Source organism: Ovis canadensis, chromosome 3 (genome assembly GCF_042477335.2).
Source record: "Ovis canadensis isolate MfBH-ARS-UI-01 breed Bighorn chromosome 3, ARS-UI_OviCan_v2, whole genome shotgun sequence".
Lineage (NCBI taxonomy): Eukaryota > Metazoa > Chordata > Mammalia > Artiodactyla > Bovidae > Ovis > Ovis canadensis.
In genome coordinates this window covers 178,850,426-178,869,142 of record NC_091247.1, presented here as the reverse complement: position 1 = coordinate 178,869,142, position 18,717 = coordinate 178,850,426, and the positions used below count along the sequence as shown (strand labels likewise).

Below are 18,717 nucleotides of genomic sequence, written 5' to 3'. Positions count from 1 at the left end.
GTATCTGGTGGCTGTGCCTGGTCTCATGCTGTGTCCCCTCATGAGTGTGTTCTCTTTCCTTATGTGTAGAGTCAGTCCATGACCACAATGCTTCCCAGAGTACAGAATGCTATTGGGGAGCTCTGTCTGGAAATAGGGATGACTCAGGAAGGCTTCCAGTATTTCCAGAAAGCGTGGTTCAACCTGATGGAATTTTCATCCAGAAATTTAAAAGACAACCAGGACTTGGTGAAGCAAAAAGGTAGGGTGGGCACATGGAGAGGGCATCACTTCTTGTGGTTCAGAGTCAGACTCCTGGGCTCTTACCAACCATGAAGACAGGGAACCGGGCATGTGAGCTTTGTTTGCTTGATTTTTTTGGTGGGCATGTGAGGGTTAACCCTGAGCACACCTCCTTTGACAGACCATCCTTTTAGCATGTGGGAGGCTGTTGTGACACACCTCCTGCTGCTTTGAGCAGTAAGGGGACCACTGGCTGTGAAGCCAGCCTTTCTGGCTTCAAATCCTGCCTCTCCACTTCTGTCTTTTGCTCTCATTTATTTATCTATTATTTTTATTTTTAGGCTCATTGCTTTTATTTACTTGTTAAGTTTGTTTTTATTTTTTGACTCTCAGACTTGAAGAAAGTAGGGGAAACCACTACACCATTCAGGTATGACCTAAATCAAATCCCTTATGATTATACAGTGGAAGTGAGGAATAGATTTAAGGGACTAGATTTGATAGAGTGCCTGATGAACTATGGATGGAGGTTTGTGACATTGTAGAGGAGACAGGGATCAAGACCATCCCCAGGAAAAAGAAATGCAAAAAAGCAAAATGGCTGTCTGAGGAGGCCTTACAAATAGTTGTGAAAAGAAGAGACGTAAAAAACTAAGGAGAAAAGAAAAGATATACCCATTTGAATGCAGAGTTCTAAAGAATAGCAAGGAGAGATAAGAAGTCTTCCTCAATGATCAATGCAAAGAAATAGAGGAAAACAATAGAATGGGAAAGAATAGAGATCTCTTCAAGAAAATTAGAGATACTAAGGAAACATTTCACACAAAGATGGGGTCGATAAAGGACAGAAATCGTATGGACTTAACAGAAGCAGAAGATATTAAGAAGAGGAGGTGAGAATACACAGAAGAGTATAAAAAAGATCTTCATGACCCAGATAATCATGATGGTGTGATCACTCACCTAGAGCCAGACATCCTGGAATGCGATGTCAAGTGGGCCTTAGGAAGTATGACTACGAACAAAGCTAGTGGAGGTGATGGAATTCCAGTTGAGCTATTTCAAATCCTAAAAGATGATGCTGTGAAAGTGCAGCACTCAATATGCCAGCAAATTTGGAAAACTCAGCAGTGGCCACAGGACTGGAAAAGGTCAGTTTTCATTCCAATCCCAAAGAAAGGCAATGCCAAAGAATGCTCAAACTACTACACAATTGCACTCATCTCACACGCTAGCAAAGTAATGCTTAAAATTATCCAAGCCAGGCTTTAGCAATATGTGAACCATGAACTTCAAGATGTTCCAGCTGGATTTAGAAAAGGCAGAGGAACCAGAGATCAAATTTCAGCATCTTCTGGATCATTGAAAAAGCAAGAGAGTTCCAGGAAAACATCTATTTCTGCTTTATTGACGATGCCAAAGCCTTTGACTGTGTGGGTCACAATAAACTGTGGAAAATTCTGAAAGAGATGGGAATACCAGACCAACTGACCTGCCTCTTGAGAAATCTGTATGCAGGTCAGAAAGCAACAGTTAGAACTGGACATGGAACAACAGACAGGTTTCAAATAGGAAAAGGAGTACATCAAGGTTGTATATTGTCACCAAGCTTATTTAACTTATATGCAGAATACATCACGAGAAATGCTGGGCTGGATGAAGCACAAGCTGGAATCAAGATTACCAGGAGAAATATCAATAAGCTCAGATAAGCAGATGATACCACCCTTATGGCAGAAAGCAAAGAAGAACTAAAGAGCCTCATGATGAAAGTGAAGGAGAAGAGTGAAAAAGTTGGCTTAAAGCTCAACATTCAGAAAACTAGAATCATGGCACCTGGTCCCATCACTTCATGGAAAATAGATGGGAAACAGTGAAAACAGTGGCAGACTATTTTTTTGGGCTCCAAAATGACTGCAGTTGGTGACTGCAGCCATGAAATTAAAAGACAGTTACTCCTTGGAAGGAAAGTTATGACCAACCTAGACAGCATATTAAAAAGCAGAGACATTACTTTGTTCACGAAGGTCCATCTAGTCAAGGCTATGGTTTTCCAGTGGTCTTGTATGGATGTGAGAGTTGGACTATAAAGAAAGCTGAGCGCAGAAGAATTGATGCTTTTGAATTGTGGTGTTGGAGAAGACTCTTGAGAGTCCCTTGGTCTGCAAGGAGATCCAACCAGTCCATGCTAAAGGAAATCAGTACTGGATGTTCATTGGAAGGACTGATGTTGAAGCTGAAACTCCAATATTTTGGCCACCTGATGTGAAGAGCTGACTCATTTGAAAAGACCCTGATGCTGGGAAAGGTTTACAATCAGACAAGGCATAAGGACTCTAGATTTATGTCATATTTAAATAGCTATGTCAATTAGCTTCTGTTGTATAGCAAACCACCCTGAAACTCAGCAGGTCAAAAACCAACAACCACTTGTTGTTGCCCATGGCTATGGGCCACCAAGGGGATCCCCCTCATCTGGGCTGGGCTCATGCAAGCAACCCAGCTGGCAGGGCCAGTGAGCTCCAACTCTCAGAACACCTCACCCTGATGTCTGGTGGCAACAGGGTTCTGGGCACGAGCTAGCTGCTCATCATTCAGGAAATAGTCCAGTCCTGCTCCCCTGGGGGCCTGCAGAATTCTGAGAGTGAGAGCACACGTTTACGCCTAAACAGAACTGGCACAGCACCCTCTTACTCTGCGTGTAATTGGTCACAACAAGTTGCTAGGCTTCAGTCCGGGGCCAAGAAAGAGACTCTGACCTCTGGATGGGAGGAGGTGCAGAGTGGCATTACCAAGGAGAGAGCTGGGCACAGGCTGGCATGGAGAATTACCACTATCTTTACAGTCTGCTGTAAGATTTAAGGTCACCTTGGGAAAGTTAGTTACTCTCTCTGCATTTCACCTGTAAATCCACCTTGACAGTAATAGTTAGCATTCATTTCATGCTCACTAGGTACAAAGCACTTCATGCTCATGATCTCTTTTGTCTTCTGGTATACCTCCTGTGGTATATACAGTTACTCCCATTTTACAGATGAGGAAACTGAAGGTCAGAGAGATGAAATAAAGTACGTCAGCTCCCAGCGCTGGCACCTCTGGTGCCACGAGTCTGAGAGGCCTATCTGACTGCTTGTCCAGGCTTGTCTGGCCCTAAGGCCTGTCTGCACAACTCGTTGCTGTGCAGAATCTCTTCTAGTGTTGGCCTTTATAAAGCTCTAATGCTAAAGCTGAAACTCCAGTGCTTTGGCCACCTCATGCGAAGAGTTGACTCATTGGAAAAGACTCTGATGCTGGGAGGGATTGGGAGCAGGAGGAGAAGGGGACGACAGAGGATGAGATGGCTGGATGGCATCACCGACTCGATGGACATGAGTCTGAGTGAACTCCGGGAGTTGGTGATGGACAGAGAGGCCTGGCGTGCTGCGATTCATGGGGTCACAAAGAGTTGGACACGACTGAGCGACTGAACGGAACTGAATGGAATGCTCCACATGTAGAGGCTGGCTTCTAAGTCATCATCCTAATGCAGGCAGGCCTGGTTGCAGGCATGCTGGGACCGTGGTGAGCAGAGGAAACCCATGTGGAAACCAGCGATACTTCTGTGGGTTCCAGGACTGGCCTCCTAGAGCCAGCTGGGCAACGAATCAGGTGCTATCAATGATGGGATGCTTTTTTGATAATTTAATGGTAATCTTTTATGGTTAAAGCTGAATTCCATAGTATAGGGAGTTAAATCTGCCTTGTTTACTGCTAGCAATACTCTAATAACACCTTCTAGAAGCATAATTATAGTTTTATCTCTTTCCATAATAGAGTGTGGGCTTCGCTGGTGGCTCAGATGGTAAAGCGATAAAGCATCTATCTGCAATGCGGGAGACCCGGGTTCGATCCCTGGGTGGGGAAGGTCCCCTGGAGAAGGAAATGGCAACCCACTCCAGTACTCTTACCTGGAAAATTCCATGGATGGAGGAACCTGGTAGGCTACAGTCCATGGGGTCGCAAAGAGTCGGACATGACCGAGCGACTTCATTTCAGTATAATAGAGTGTGGCTTGGAAAATCGTGGACTTCCCTGGTGACTCAGCTGGTAAAGAATCTGCATGCAATGTGGGAGACCTGGGTTTGATCTCTGGGTTGGGAAAATTGCCTGGAGAAGGGAATGGCTACCCACTCCAGTATTCTGGCCTGGAGAATTCCATGGACTGTATAGTTCATGGGGTTGCAAAGAGTTGGACATGACTGAGTGACTTTCATTTTCACTTTGGAAAACCATAAAACTTTCTACTTTTTAGAAGTCTCTTATTGTTAGCATATCTAACTCAAAATAACTCGCAAAATCTTAGGCCTCTGCAAAGGGTACATTTGATGTGTATCTAGGTACAGCACGTTATTTATTAACTAGGTTTATGGGGCTTATTCATGTGTTTCTGTCATAAGGCTTTAATGTTTCATTGTTCCTTATTCAAGGCTGTACCAGCTGCCTTTTGTAGAACTCGGTTACCACATGATAGTTGGTCTCACTACATCCATATTCTCTATTTCTGACCTGTTCATTTGTAAAATAGACTTGAATTTGGTTTCAATCTATTGTCTTTGTTTCTTGGCCCCATAACTGCTACCCACATACAAAATTTGTTACTTGAAAACCAAGTCCCATGCAATGTCGGTCAGTAATTGATTTATTAAGAAAAAATCCCAACTATTGGCAGCGATGAAGAAATGCTACCAAATGCTCTGCCTAGTGACTTCTTAACTCTTCTGTAGGAAAAAGCCTTGAGCATCATTTCTTTGCCAAAATGTATTCCCTGCAGGCAGAGTGCTGAACAACCTGGCAAAGTCAGCAACTGAGGAGTACTTAAAAGAAAACCATATTTTGCAATGTGCTACCGAAATGTCCAGCTCACTGGACAGCAATCCCTGTGACCAGGCTACCATGAAGTACACCGAAGGTGTTTTAACGTAAGCGTGTGTTTTTCTTGAAAAATGTCTTAGTTTTCTGTACTAGCTGTTATTGTTACAATTAATCTACTTAATCCATACTTGCCAATCCACGTCCCACCTGGCTGATTGAGTTAAGAAAGGCTGAATTTTAGCATTTCTATCCTCTGGTTCAGTAGTTCTGAACTATGGGCAGTTTTGTCCCCTGTGGAACCTTTGGCAAAGGTCTGGAGACATGTTAGCTTGTCATGACTGGGGGCATTGCTACTGGCAGCTAGTGGGTACAGGCCAGGAATGCTACTAAACGTTATATACTGCACAGGACCCTCTGCAACAAACTGTCCAACCCGAAAGGTCAATAGTAGAGATGTGGATGGACCTAGAGTCTGTCATACAAAGTGAAGTAAGTCAGGAAGAGAAAAGCCAAATGTCGAATGTTAACGCACATATATGGAATCTAGAAGATGGTAGAGAGGAACCTGTTTGCAGGGCAGCAGTGGAGATGCAGATGTGGAGAATGGACTTGTGGACACGGTTTGGGAAGGAGAGGGTGGGATGAGTCGAGAGAGTGCATCCATGTATGTATACACTACCGGGTGTGAAATAGATAGCTAGTGGGAACCTGCAGTTTTGCACAGGGAGCTCAGCTCGGTGCTCTGTGATGACCTAGACTGATGGGATTGGGGTGGTGGTGGAAGGGAGGCTCGAGAGGAAGGAGGAAAATAGTGTCCCAGTTTCTCATGAAGATGTATGCGCATCTTATCAATCACTTTGAAAGCCTCAAATCTCTGCTAAAATAAACTACTGTGCTGTTTTGTGTCTTGAATACAAAGGACGTTTATGAGATTTGTTTTTGGAAGCACAACGAAGGTAGCCAACATGTACTGTGCCCAGTAAGTCGCGCACGTGTGCATTTTGTTTTCAGATTTGCTGCTGGAAACACTTGTCTTGCAAAAATGAAACTTCAGGAATGCTTACATATCAGGAGAAATTTGTTTGGCGAGAAAAGCATCCTAGTTGGAGAAATTATGGAATTTTTAGCAGATTTACTGTTTTTCCCACTGAGATACAGTGAAAGGTAAGTTTTTATGAAATGTTTCAAGTTGTGTGTCTCCACCCCCCTCCCCCCTAAAAAAAAGCCCACGTTTGGCAGGGAGATCTGTACTCACTCATAGGGGTAGCTCACTTCTTTGGCTCCAGCCTTGTCCAGAAAATGAGAGACTCACCAGGCCTGAGATTTTGCCCTGAACTATTTGCAGGACACTGACCATCATGAATTTGAAAGGCGCTCTTAGCTCACAAACCATGTAGAGGTTTTGGCAGGAGGAAAAGTAAAAAGGAGTATGGCGTCACACTCCCGGCATCACTCCTGGGTCTTGTGAGGAAAGGGGTTGTGCTTGAGGCCTCTGTGGAGTGTGGGTCTGTAGCATCATGCCTGCTGGATGGACAGTTACTGAGAGGAGACATCAAGGGTGGGGTGGGGGTAGACTGGGTAAACTGATCTAACAGGATTCTTGCTAAGGCAGGCCATGGGGAGCAGAGGTCACTGTGGGACAGTGAGGGTGAGGGATTGGAGAAGGACAGTAATCAGATATCAAGCAGAGCTGAACTGACTGAGCAGGATCCCCACTGAAGCTGGTCAAGGCAGAGATGAACACAGAAGCCCAGAAGTTGAGGTCTAGTTGGGAATTGCTCAGGAGGGCCTGTGTAGAGTTTGGTTAGGAGATACTGTCAGCACCTGTGTTTTAAAGCAGGTTGTAGGTATCACCCTCTGGGTCTAATTCCTGTTAGGATCTGCCAGGCAAGACTGCTTCTTCCTTTGACAGGCTGGTGTGAGTGAAGGTTCTCTGTGAATCCACAGGGAGCCCATCACGCCCTTCCTTCAGCCTGGCCTGCACTGTTTTGCAGCCAGGTGAGCTGACTGAAGGGTCAGGGATGTTCTAAGTGAAATTATAAAGTTTTGAGGTTTTGCTTTTTTGCAGCCCCTCCCTCTCCTCCCTATTCCCTGCCTTGCCTTTCACTTTTCACTGTCCACCATCCTGGAGAGCATGTTATTTACACCAGGGAGAGGACTCTTCTGGCTTTTGCTCCCAAGAAGAATATGACATGAGTCATCTCTGGCATTGAACTGCAGATCAGTATTAACGCTTTCCAAGAGTGGTGTGCATGCACAATCGTGTCTGACTCTCTGTGACCCCAGGGACTGTATAGCCTGCCAGGTTCCTCTGTCCATGGGATTTCCCAGGCAAGAATACTGGAGTGAGTAGCCATTCCCTTCTCCAGGGGATCTTCCTGACTCAGGGATTGAGCTCATGTCTCCTACATCTCCTGCATTGGCAGGTGGATTCTTTACCACTGAGCCACCTGGGAAGCCCTTTCCAAGAGTATTTACCTTTCAAAGAGTAGTCCCTAATGGGAAAATGCTGGACAGCACAGCAAGCTGGGCTCGGAGCTCTGTGATGACTTAGAGGGGTAGAATTGGGGTGAGGGGGAGGGAGGCTCAAGGGGGAGGGGAGAGATGTAGACACATAACTGATTCCCTTTCTTGTCAGCAGAAACTAACACAACATTGTAAAGCAATTATACTCCAATAAGCAAAAAAAAGAATAGCTCCAATAAAGGTGCTTCTAAGAGTCAAGTTACCAGTGCTCTACAGCAGTGCTGAAATGTTGGGCTCTGGGGTTCAGTTGCCTGGGTTCAAATTTTGTTTCTACTGCCTGGTAACAGTGAGAACCTGGGCACATACTTAACATGTTGGTGTCTCATTCATTTCCTTGTTGGTAAAATGAGAGCAGTGACAGTATCTTCCTCGCAGGACGATGCTGAGAACTGAGAGATCCTCTGTGTGAAGTGCTGAGCACACTGAACGAGTTGATAAATTGAGTTCTTAGTATTATTATTTTGCTCCCTAGCAGGGAATTTTTGAGGCACTTGACACCACATAAACCTCCTTTTGTTCCTCTTAAGACCAGCACTGTGAGCAGAGAACAGGCCTTTCTTTAGAGAAGCAAAAGGCTTGACAGTAGAACCATTGCCTCGTAAAAGAGAAATCTAAACACGTAGCATACTGACTGAGTCATTGCTAGGCCTGGGCTGCCCCACTTCGAATCCAGGGCTGGTGGCTCGTGACTCACAGGACCCTGAACCCCGCTGCTGTTCCACGCGTGTGGCCCCTGTGTCGGAGGAGCCGGCCATACTTGGTATCCTTCTTTCCAGATGCCCTTGTCCCTGGTCAACCTTCTGAAACGACCGAGAAGCCTTTTTCCTTGCTGAAGGTTGTCCTTAGGTGACCTCATTTTCCACATTGGTTAAGATCGGGAAATATTTTGCTGTGGGACTCAGCTCACCTCTCAGACATATGGAGATCCTTTCTCCTGGTGGCTAGGGGCTCCTGAAACAGCTCTCATGCCCTACAGAAATAATCCAAGGGTCCTGAGGGCCTTGGGGAGTGGGGATAGGTAGGGATGGATACATGAGGTCAAATCACAAAGTTAAAAGTAAGCCCCTGTACCCCAGGAAGGAGAAGGATGAACAAAGGGTCATAAGAGAAATAGGGATGTATTCTCAGTGAAGTCAGTGTCATTGCTGTCTCTCAACTTTGAATCCATTCCCCAGCAGCCGTCTTTTCATTGTGTCCCCTCCACAGACAAGTGTTTCCACTGCCTCACTTCCTGTTGATGTCATTCACTTTCTCCCTCCACCCAGCTCTGTTTTGTCCATCCTTATGAATGTCATCAGTAACATCCTAGGTCTGTGTCTTTGCACTTTGATCTTGATGGTCCCCTGCTCTGGGAGCGTTTGACAGCATCATTCATTCCTGAAACTGTGCTCTCCTGGTTTCTGAGCTACCCTCCATCATGGCCATCTTCTCTGATGACACCTTCTCGGGTTCTTTCGTAGGTTTTCTCTTTCTCTCCCAACTCTCGACCAGATGGCAGTATTCTCTTGGGTTCAGTTCTTGAACTCTGCATGTCTCAGTCACAGTGCCCCAGCCTTGCCTGTGCCTAGGGCTGCAGCCAATATTCAGTAAGGTGATGGCTTCTTGTCTTGTCTCTGCCTCTTCAGACCTCCATCATCAGCTGCTCACATGTGCATCCACTGGCCCTCTCCCTTTGGGTAGCCAGCATATTAGGGCAGTTCAGAGTGAACGTTATCGACAGAGAACACATCCACCCCGTCTCTGTGACAAAATGCATCTTCTCCCATGTCACCCAGTGCAGACCCCCAGGCAGCATTTTAATGATTCATCTTGGTGATATTTATTATAATCAGTCACCATGCTAAACCCATTCCATACATTTTCTCACTTAATCCTCACCACAGGTCTGTTAATCTCATTGTGAACATGAGAAAACCAAGGTTTAGGAGCCTTGATGCCTAACCACTGTGTCACTGCCAAGCCTGCCTGACTTCAGAGCTCTAGCTCCTAACCTCTTCGTCCTACTGCCCAAGAGGATGTCAGGGCTCCTGGCACCAGCCCTACTACCTTCCATGTGATGCCAAGACTTAGCAGGCCTCCTGTCACATCTGTGGCTGCTGCACTAGCTCAGACCCTCATCATTCTTTGAACCAACTGGTCTCACTGCATAAATCATCATCTGCTACTTCACTTGCACCCAGGTGAAGTTTCTAACATGCAAATTTAATCATATCACTCTTTAAAAAAAATTATTATTTATTTAGTTGTGCTGGGTCTTATTTGCAGCATGCAAGATCTGTAGTTGCAGCATGTGGGATCTAGTTCCCTGACCAGAGGTTGAACCTGGGCTTCTGCATTAGGAGCACAGAGACTTAGCCACTGGACCACCAGGGAAGTCCCTGAACCACGTCAGTCTTAATGAAAAAGCTTCAATATTGGAGTCCCAAACTCCTAGGTTCACACTCAATACCCTTAACAAGTGGTTGGTCCTATGTTTCACTCTCCAATCTCTCCTTCTACCTAGGGACACTCTCTGAGGGCAAGGGTTAGTCTTTGCACCTGGGCCCCAGCACCAGCATTCCGTGAATGTTTGTTGGATACATGGATGAACGCCATGCTTCTTTGATGCAAAACTTTGATTAATTTTCTCTTTTCTAGATTCCAAAGGAAGCAAGCAATTGAATATTATAAACAAGTGATAAGAATAAAGGAAAATGCAGGCACTCTGGCCAACTCCCCACTCGTCAGGCATCAACTGAGCATTAGCCTAAGTGATACCTTGTGTAAATTAGGTAATTGCTTTGACATATTTCTATTAGAAGCAGATGACTTTTCCCTCCATCTCACTTGCATACTTTGCTTATTTTTAAACAGTCTTCATCTTTGAAGTTAGCAACTCCTGTTCTATATTATTTTCAACTTTCTCTCTCTCTCTCTCTTTTTTTTTTTTTTTTTTTGCTGCTTATTTACTTTCCCTCATTAGATAAGTGTCTTAGTCTGTTGCTATAACAGAATAGACTGGGTGGGTTAAACAACAGAATTTTATCTCTCATAGTTCTGGAGCCTGGGAAGTCCAAGATCAAGGTGTCAGCAGATTAAATATCTGGTGAGTGCCTATCTTGGGCTTCTCAGGTGGCACAGTAGTAAAGAATCTGTCTGCCAATGCAGGTGATGTGGGTTTGATCCCTGGGTGGGGAAGAGTCTCTGGAGTAGGAAATGGCAACCCACTTCACTATTCTTGCCTGGAAAATTCCATGGACAGAGGAGCCTGGTGGGCTGCTTTCCATGGGGTTGCAAACAGTTGGACAGGATTGAACAACTGAGCACAAGGGCCTATCTACTGGTTCAGAGACAGCTGTTTTCTTGGCATGCCCTCACATAGTGTGAGAAAGAGCCTGAGAGCTCTCTGGAGGTCTCTTTTATAGTGGCACTAATCCCATTCATGCAAAGATGTGCACAATAAGGGACAGAAATGGTATGGACCTAACAGAAGCAGAAGATATTAAGAAGAGGTGGCAAGAATACATAGAACTATACAAAAAAGATCTTCATAACTCAGATAGTCACAATGGTGTGATCACTCACCTAGAGCCAGACATCCTGGAATGTGAAGTCAAGGGGGCCTTAGGAAGCATCACTACAAACAAAGCTAGTGGAGGTGATGAAATTCCAGTTGAGCTATTTCAAATCCTAAAAGATGATGCTGTGAAAGTGGTGCACTCAATATGCTAGCAAATTTAGAAAACTCAGCAGTGGCCACAGGATTGGAAGAGGTCAGTTTTCATTTTAATCCTTAAGAAAGGCAATGCCAAAAAATGTACAAACTACCACACAACTGCACTCATCTCACATGCTAGTAAAGTAATGCTCAAAGTTCTCCAAGCCTGGCTTCAACAGTACATGAACTGTGAACCTCCAGGTGTTCCAGCTGGGTTTAGAAAAGGCAGAGGAACCAGAGATCAAATTGCCAACATCAACAAATGACCCCATGAACTGTATAGCCCACCAGGCTCCTCCGTCCATGGGATTCTCCAGGCAAGAATACTGGAGTGGGTTGCCATGTTCTCCTCCAGGGGGCCTTCCTGACCCAGGGATGGTTTCTTAACCGCTAGCACCATGTGGGAGGCCCTACTAGCTCAGTTAGGTGGAATTTACTTACATTTTAAGGGCTACTATTGAAGAACTGAGAGCCTCTGAGACAAAGGGCCTGTTTTCCTGGTGGGCTCTGCTGTTGCCAGAGATGAGGGTAACAGGACCACATCTTTTACTGCCTCAGTACTTATTGGATTCAGTAGCCCATTCCCATGTTTTGGAAATAGTCACACACTGAATTCTGTCATCTTCCTACAGCATCACCACCAAACCTGAGAATGGAGGAGAATGAGAGTTGAATTGGAGGCTGCAAATACTGGTTGGTAGTTAGCTGGAGAGAGGCCACCGCAGGAGGGTGTGCTGGGGGGAGTCAGGGATGTGATTCCCACAGATAGCACTTGCCAACCTTTGTGCCTCCAAGGAGTAGGTTCACATAGAAGGAGGGTTCAATGATGGTCAAATAGATATCTCTTTGCCCTTGGGCAGCTTTGTTGATTTCTTCCAGCAGGCTACACTAAAAATTGCAGTTTCTGTAAATGCCACAACTAGAAAAATTCTGAAACACTATCAGAGCTCCTGAAATCTCATCACCACAGGACAGTCTACTTCAGCTTTAACGAGTTGTTTTCAACCCAGGCTGATTTTGACCCTCAGGACAAAAAAGCTGGAGAAATGTTTGATGTCATGGCTGGGGGTGGAGAGTGCTAGTCATTTAGTCAGTGGAGGCCTGAGTAGTTGCTAAACATCATATGTCCCCGGGAAAGCGCCCCCACAGTGAACATTATCCAGTCCAAGGTGTGAATAGTGCTGAGACAAAGAAACCCTGATCTAAACCAACCACTTTCCCCAGCAGGTACGATTGGCATCTATATTACAGTAAAACAGGATTGCTTTCAGCCTAGTCATTTGCTGACAAAAAAGACTTAAAATTCTTGATATCTGCAGGGAAAGAATATTTTCTGTTTTCACTCTGTAGATTTAGGAATGAGTGTGCCCATGTGTGTGTATACTCTTTTTTTTAGGTAAGGGTTTCCATGCTGAGTACATGAAAGAAAGATTTATGTTTGTAAAGAGAAAATGCAGATGCCAATCTAGAGCATGTTAGTGGAAAAGGAACTAGTTTACCTGATCTAGTTGCCTATATTTTGTTCTCAGTTTTGGTGACTTGTCTATGATGAAAGTATAATGTATTCATTTGCTTTCTGATAACAGAGCCTCTGTGGAGAAGGCTATGGCACCCCACTCCAGTACTCTTGCCTGGAAAATCCCATGAACAGAGGAGCCTGGTGGGCTGCAGTCCATGGGGTCACTAAGAGTCCGACATGACTGAACGACTTCACTTTCACTTTTCCTTTCCTGCATTGGAGAAGGAAATGGCAACCCACTCCAGTGTTCTTGCCTGGAGAATCCCAGGGACGGGGGAGCCTGGCGGGCTGCCGTCTGTGGGGTCGCACAGAGTCGGACACGACTGAAGTGACTGAGCAGCAGCAGCAGCAGCTGTAATGGCAGTTGTCCCATTTGGTGATGTCTTAAATAAGTCTTCATGGTATGTTTCAGTTTTGCAGTCCATTTTCAGTGTGGTTCATGTGGTTCCGAGAAAATATTTTTCTGTAAGGAGCACTTTCTCGCCATAATTTTATTATTTTTCTCTCCCACTGTTGACTGAAGTTGATTCATTTTGCAGAAGGTGCACTCCAGGCTTATAGGAACACTGTAGGTGGTTAGGTCAGCTGTCAAGGCAGGATTCTTGGGCTTTTGTTTCAGTCCCTGGTGGTGAGAGCTGATGGGTATCTTCAGTACAAGAAGAAGAAGACCTTGGGAGGGAAATAGACTGTTTATAGAGACCTTGGCATCATTTGCTCTTTGACATATTTTTGGTTTTCCTACATGGAGGTAGAAAAAATTTCCTCCATCCTCTCAGGGTCCCTAGCTGAGCTTGAAAATTAAATTGACAAGACTGACTTTCGCTACCCCAATTCCACCTGACTCTGTGGGCAGAAATTTGAGAGCCTACTTTGATAAGAAATATTATCTTCAGCAGGCTTTTGTCAGAGGCCCAGGATCTCTTAGCTGCAGCTTTTGGACCTAGTAAGGAGTCCTGGATGATAGAATTCCACCTTTATCACCAAAACTCTAAAAGAGAAAAAAAATTTTTTTTTTCCTTTACCCTCCTAGGTTCTCCTGCTGGGGCCCTGTAAAATTAGCCTCAGAAAAGATTGATTGAGGTTAAGTGAACTGAAAGTTGCTCAGTTGTGTCTGACTCTTTGCGACCCCGTGGACTGTACAGTCCATGGCATTCTCCAGGCCAGAATATTGGAGTGGGTAGTCGTTCCCTTCTCCAGTGGATCTTTCCAACCCAGGGATCGGACCCTGGTCTCCCGCATTGCAGAAAGATTCTTTACCAGCCACCAGGGAAGCTAAAAGATTCATCAACAGGAGAAAAATCCAACAGAAGTTTATTTGTGTGTACATCATACTTGCACACGCACTCAGGAATGAGCAACTCCAAGGGGTGGCTTGAACTTGCGATCTGTGTACTAACTTAGGGGAGAGGGAGGTGGGGAAAAGGCACTCATGGGAGGGCAGATAACTCTTTGGAAGCATAAATAGACCCTTAGGAGAATAGACGATGTGGCAGTTTGTGACAATGTCTGCCTGGGTATGGTGCTGGCTTCCTGTTGCCCCAGGGAGGGGACTTACAACACTTGAGTCCTTGTGACAGGCTCTGGTTTCAGGCACAGAAGGGATCCTAGGAACTCAAATAACTCGGCTCATAATAAGTCCCATGTCAGCATGGCCTACTTTGGGCTGGCATAGTGTGATCCCCTTGAGAAAGTGAAAGTGTTAGTCGCCCAGTCATGTCTGACTCTTTGTGACCCTTTGGACCATAGTCCGCCAGGCTCTTCTGTCCATGGAATTCTCTAGGCAAGAATACTGGAGTGAGTAGCTGTTCCCTTCTCCATAAGTTCTTCCCAACCCAGGGATCAAACCTGGATCTCCTGCATTGCAGGCAGATACTTTACCATCTGGAGCCACCAGGGAAGCCCCAGGTATCCCCTTGATCTACCTTTAATGGAAAAAGCCTATCTACAGGGAGTGTGCCCAAGGGGCTCCATAAAATATGAAGGAAGCCAGAGCCACATGTAGCTGGGACTCATCACTAGTCATTTTTAAAGAAGTCTTGAGGCCTCTGTAGTAAAAGTGTTACCGGATATTAGTCATCAAAGCAATCCTCTTTAAGAGTTGTTCCATTGAGGAAAAAAGAAAACTATGGTATATGATGCTTGCTTGCATGCCAAGTCGCTTCAGTTGTGTCCGACTCTTTGAGACCCCATGGACTGTAGCCCACCAGGCTCCTCTATCCAAGCATCAAGCCAGGCTTGGCTTCAGACATCACCTGGCTGGTGGTGGAAGGTGAGAAATCTGCCTAGATACCAAGGGTGATCAGGTTGGAGGAGGGCTAAACTTACTTAGCAGGATTCTTCCTGATTGGAAGAATTGGACTCTATAGAGATGAACATAGAAGCCCAAAAGTCAAGCCTAGTTGAAAAAGCTCAGAGAGCCTGAGTAGAGTTTGGCCAGTGAGATTGTTAGGTGACAATCTCTGTTTTAATTCCTGGAGACAGAGCAGTTAGAAGGACAGGTAGACCCACAGTATCTTCACTGAGCTCACAATGAGGCCAACAAGCTGTCAGACAACTGTTAATAAATACAAGACTGTTTAGCTGCAGTTGTGGAAAATGCCACAATAGAGATGGCGGTTGGATAGCTAAACACACAATGGTTGAACTACAATTTGGCAAAGTGCTATCATGGCAAAGTACAAGTGCTAATGGGGGACCTCAGTCTGTTAGATGGAGGGGCATGGGTGGAGGGTGCTTCTTATGAAGTGATGCTTTAGGAACCTAGAGTCCTGCATTCCTCCAGCATCGTCATCACCAGAGATTTCTCACACAAGATGTTCAAATTGTCTTGTATGTCCAGTGTCATGAAGGAGCTCAAAGAACCCATTTTTGACCTTTCTATTTCTGTGAGTATTTTGACCTTTCAAACAGACTGTGAGCTGCCAGGGGGAAGAGTCTTGTCATTTATTCTTTGTATCTTCAAAGCATCAGAAAGAGTGCTAGCTGTGTAGGTCTATCACTATGCTGTATCAGTGCAGGAAGTGTGAGGAAAGTGGATAAACAGGTTCCTTCTGGGGGGCTTACACAATTTGCCTGGCTTTCCGATAGAAGTGATGGCTCTGCTCCAGGATAACAACATTAAAAGAAGTGACTGTAATTGTATTTTAGCCTATTGAGAACAATAATCTTTAGGGGACATTTTAGATATCAGTTTGGATTATAGATTAATGATGATAATTACTAGCTTGAAAGTTTTGGCACCTGCATCTTCCTTAGTCTTTTATTACATTTAATCAATGTATAGGCTACAGTATAACCTTTCAAGGGGTATAAAAATAGTAGGCGTCCAGCAATGATCATTCATGTTTTAATTATGCTCACAGCAATTTTATGCATGAGATTATACTGAGCACATATTGAAAAAGAAATTTGGCTTCCCAGGTGGCAGTCGTGGTAAGGAACCCACATGCCAATGTAGGAGACATGAGAGACACAGGTTCAATTCCTGGGTTGGGAAGACTCCCTGGAGGAGGAAATGGCAACCACTCCAGTATTCTTGTCTGGGAAATCCCATGGACAGAGGACCCTGGCGGGCTACAGCCCATGGGGTTGCAGAAAGTTGGACAAGACTGAGTGACTAAGCATGCAAATGACATAGTAAAATGATGGGTTCCTGAGAGGGTGATAATCCTGAGATTTATTGCTTCTTCTGATCACATTTTCATGAGGCACTTCTTCAAAAATGAAACCTTTTTATGTTCAATATTTCTTTTATAGCTCTTCTTCTCTCCACTTTGATCCAGTTTCAAGAACAAACCTTAATCTCCTAAAACTGCTAATCCTAGAAAGATAAGACAACCCCAGACATGGAAAGAGGATTTTTGTGATTTAGTTCTCTGCCACCTTTGACACAGACCAATCTTTTTTTCTTTAATTCTTCTTCTCTTATAAATGTTTAAATCCACCTATTGAGAAATCATTTCAGTGGGAGGAAAAAACAACTGTGGCTTTCATGTTCCATTCTGTCGTGCTGAGTGTTGTATATGGAATTGTGTAATTTGGATGAGGTATGGTAGATGAACATTCTGTTACTCCCCTCTCCCTGGGAATCTTTTACAGAAGAAATGCCAAGTATCTCAGTCACACTTGGAAGAACCTAAACAAAGGTACTAGTGGGTGACTTTCAGTGGGGTGAGTCAGTCCTCTTTTCCTCATTTGATTTTAAAACTCTTGGCTCAGCCAGAGTCCCCTTCTTGCTAGCAGGAGGTCCCTGAATCAGAAATGTCAGGAAAGTGATACAGACAAACTTTACATTTTCATTTTAACTTAAACATATACATGTAATTCTTTGCATCAACTTTAAAATTCGAAGTTAGATCTTTGTTTTTAATGGGTCCTCTGATTGGAATTGAATGTCATATCTCTCAAAATGCTTCATCCACAGTTTTTAGTTTTAGTTTCTGGAGGATGAGAACTTCAGGCAGTTGTGATACTTCTGGGTAGGATTCTTTCAATGGTTGACTTTTTCTGCCTTCAATCTTTTATGATTTTCTTGTTCATAATTCCAAAACATTCATACTATTTTTCATAGAAAACAGCCCTCTTTCACGTCACACTCTTATGTTACTAGTGTGTACCATACTTAGGTCAATTACCAAAATTAGACTAACAAATAAGGGTGATACCACCCTTATGGCAGAAAGTGAAGAGGAACTCAAGAGCCTCTTGATGAAGGTGAAACAGGAGAGTGAAAAAGCTGGCTTAACACTCAACATTCAGAAAACTAAGATCATGGTTTCTGGTCCCATCACTTCATGGCAAATAGATGGGAAACAATGGAAAAGGTGATAGACGTTCTTTTCTGGGGCTCCAAAATCACTGTAGGTGGTGACGGCAGCCATGAAACTAAAAGATGCTTGCTCCTTGGAAGAAAAGCTATGACCAACCTAGACAGCATATTAAAAAGCAAAATTAGTAGAAGGAAAGAAATCATAAAGATCCTAGCAGAAATAAATAAAAAAGAAATGAAAGAAACAATAGTAAAGATGAATAAAACTCTAAAAGCTGGTTCTTTGAGAAGATAAACAAAATTGACGAATCCTTAGCTAGACTCATCAAGAAAAAAAGAGAGAAGAATCAAATCAACAAAATTAGAAATGAAAAAAGAGAGATTACAAGAGCCAGTGCAGAAATACAAAGGATTATGAGACTATTATGAACAGTTATATGGCAATAAAATAGATAACCTGGAAGAAATGGACAGATTCTTAGAAAAGTTCAATCTTTCAAGACTGAAGCAGGAAGAAATATAAATTATGAACAACTCTGAAATTGAAGCTGTGATCAAAAATCTCCCCCTAAACAAAAGTACAGGACCAGATTGCTTCACAGGAGAATTCTATTAAACATTTAGAGAAGAGCTAATGCCTATCCTTCAAAACCTCTTTCAAAAAATTGCAGAAGAAGGAACACTTCCAAACTATGAAGCCACCATCACCCTGATACCAAAACCAGACAAACACAAGACAGAAAAAGAGAACTACAGGCCAGTATCACTGATGAACATAGATGCAACAAAAATTTTAGCAAACAGAATTCAGCAACACATCAAAAAGCTCATATACCATGGTCAATTTGGGTTTATTCCAGGGATGCAAGGATTTTTCAATATACACAAATCAATCAATGTGATATACCATATTAACAAGTTGAAAGATAAAAACCATATGATCATCTCAATAGATGCAGAAAAAGCCTTTGACAAAATTCAGCACCCATTTATGATTAAAACTCTTCAAAAAATGGGTATAGAAGGAACCTATCTCAACTGAGTAAAGGCCATATTTGATAAGCCCACAGCAAACATTATTCTCAATGGTGAAAAACTGAAAGCATTCCCACTAAGATCAGGAACAGGAGAAGG

At 43.9% G+C, this 18,717-nt stretch overlaps 1 protein-coding gene across 1 annotated transcript in view; it reads left to right on the top strand.

The window, feature by feature from the left end:
• LOC138437605 (putative tetratricopeptide repeat protein 41) overlaps positions 1 to 18,717 on the top strand; it is a 77,957-nt gene that overhangs the window by 49,341 nt on the left and 9,899 nt on the right. Inside the window, 4 exon segments of the mRNA XM_069585203.1 lie at positions 70 to 241; positions 5,033 to 5,180; positions 6,085 to 6,237; positions 10,237 to 10,370. Coding sequence (XP_069441304.1) covers positions 70 to 241; positions 5,033 to 5,180; positions 6,085 to 6,237; positions 10,237 to 10,370 — 607 coding nt within the window.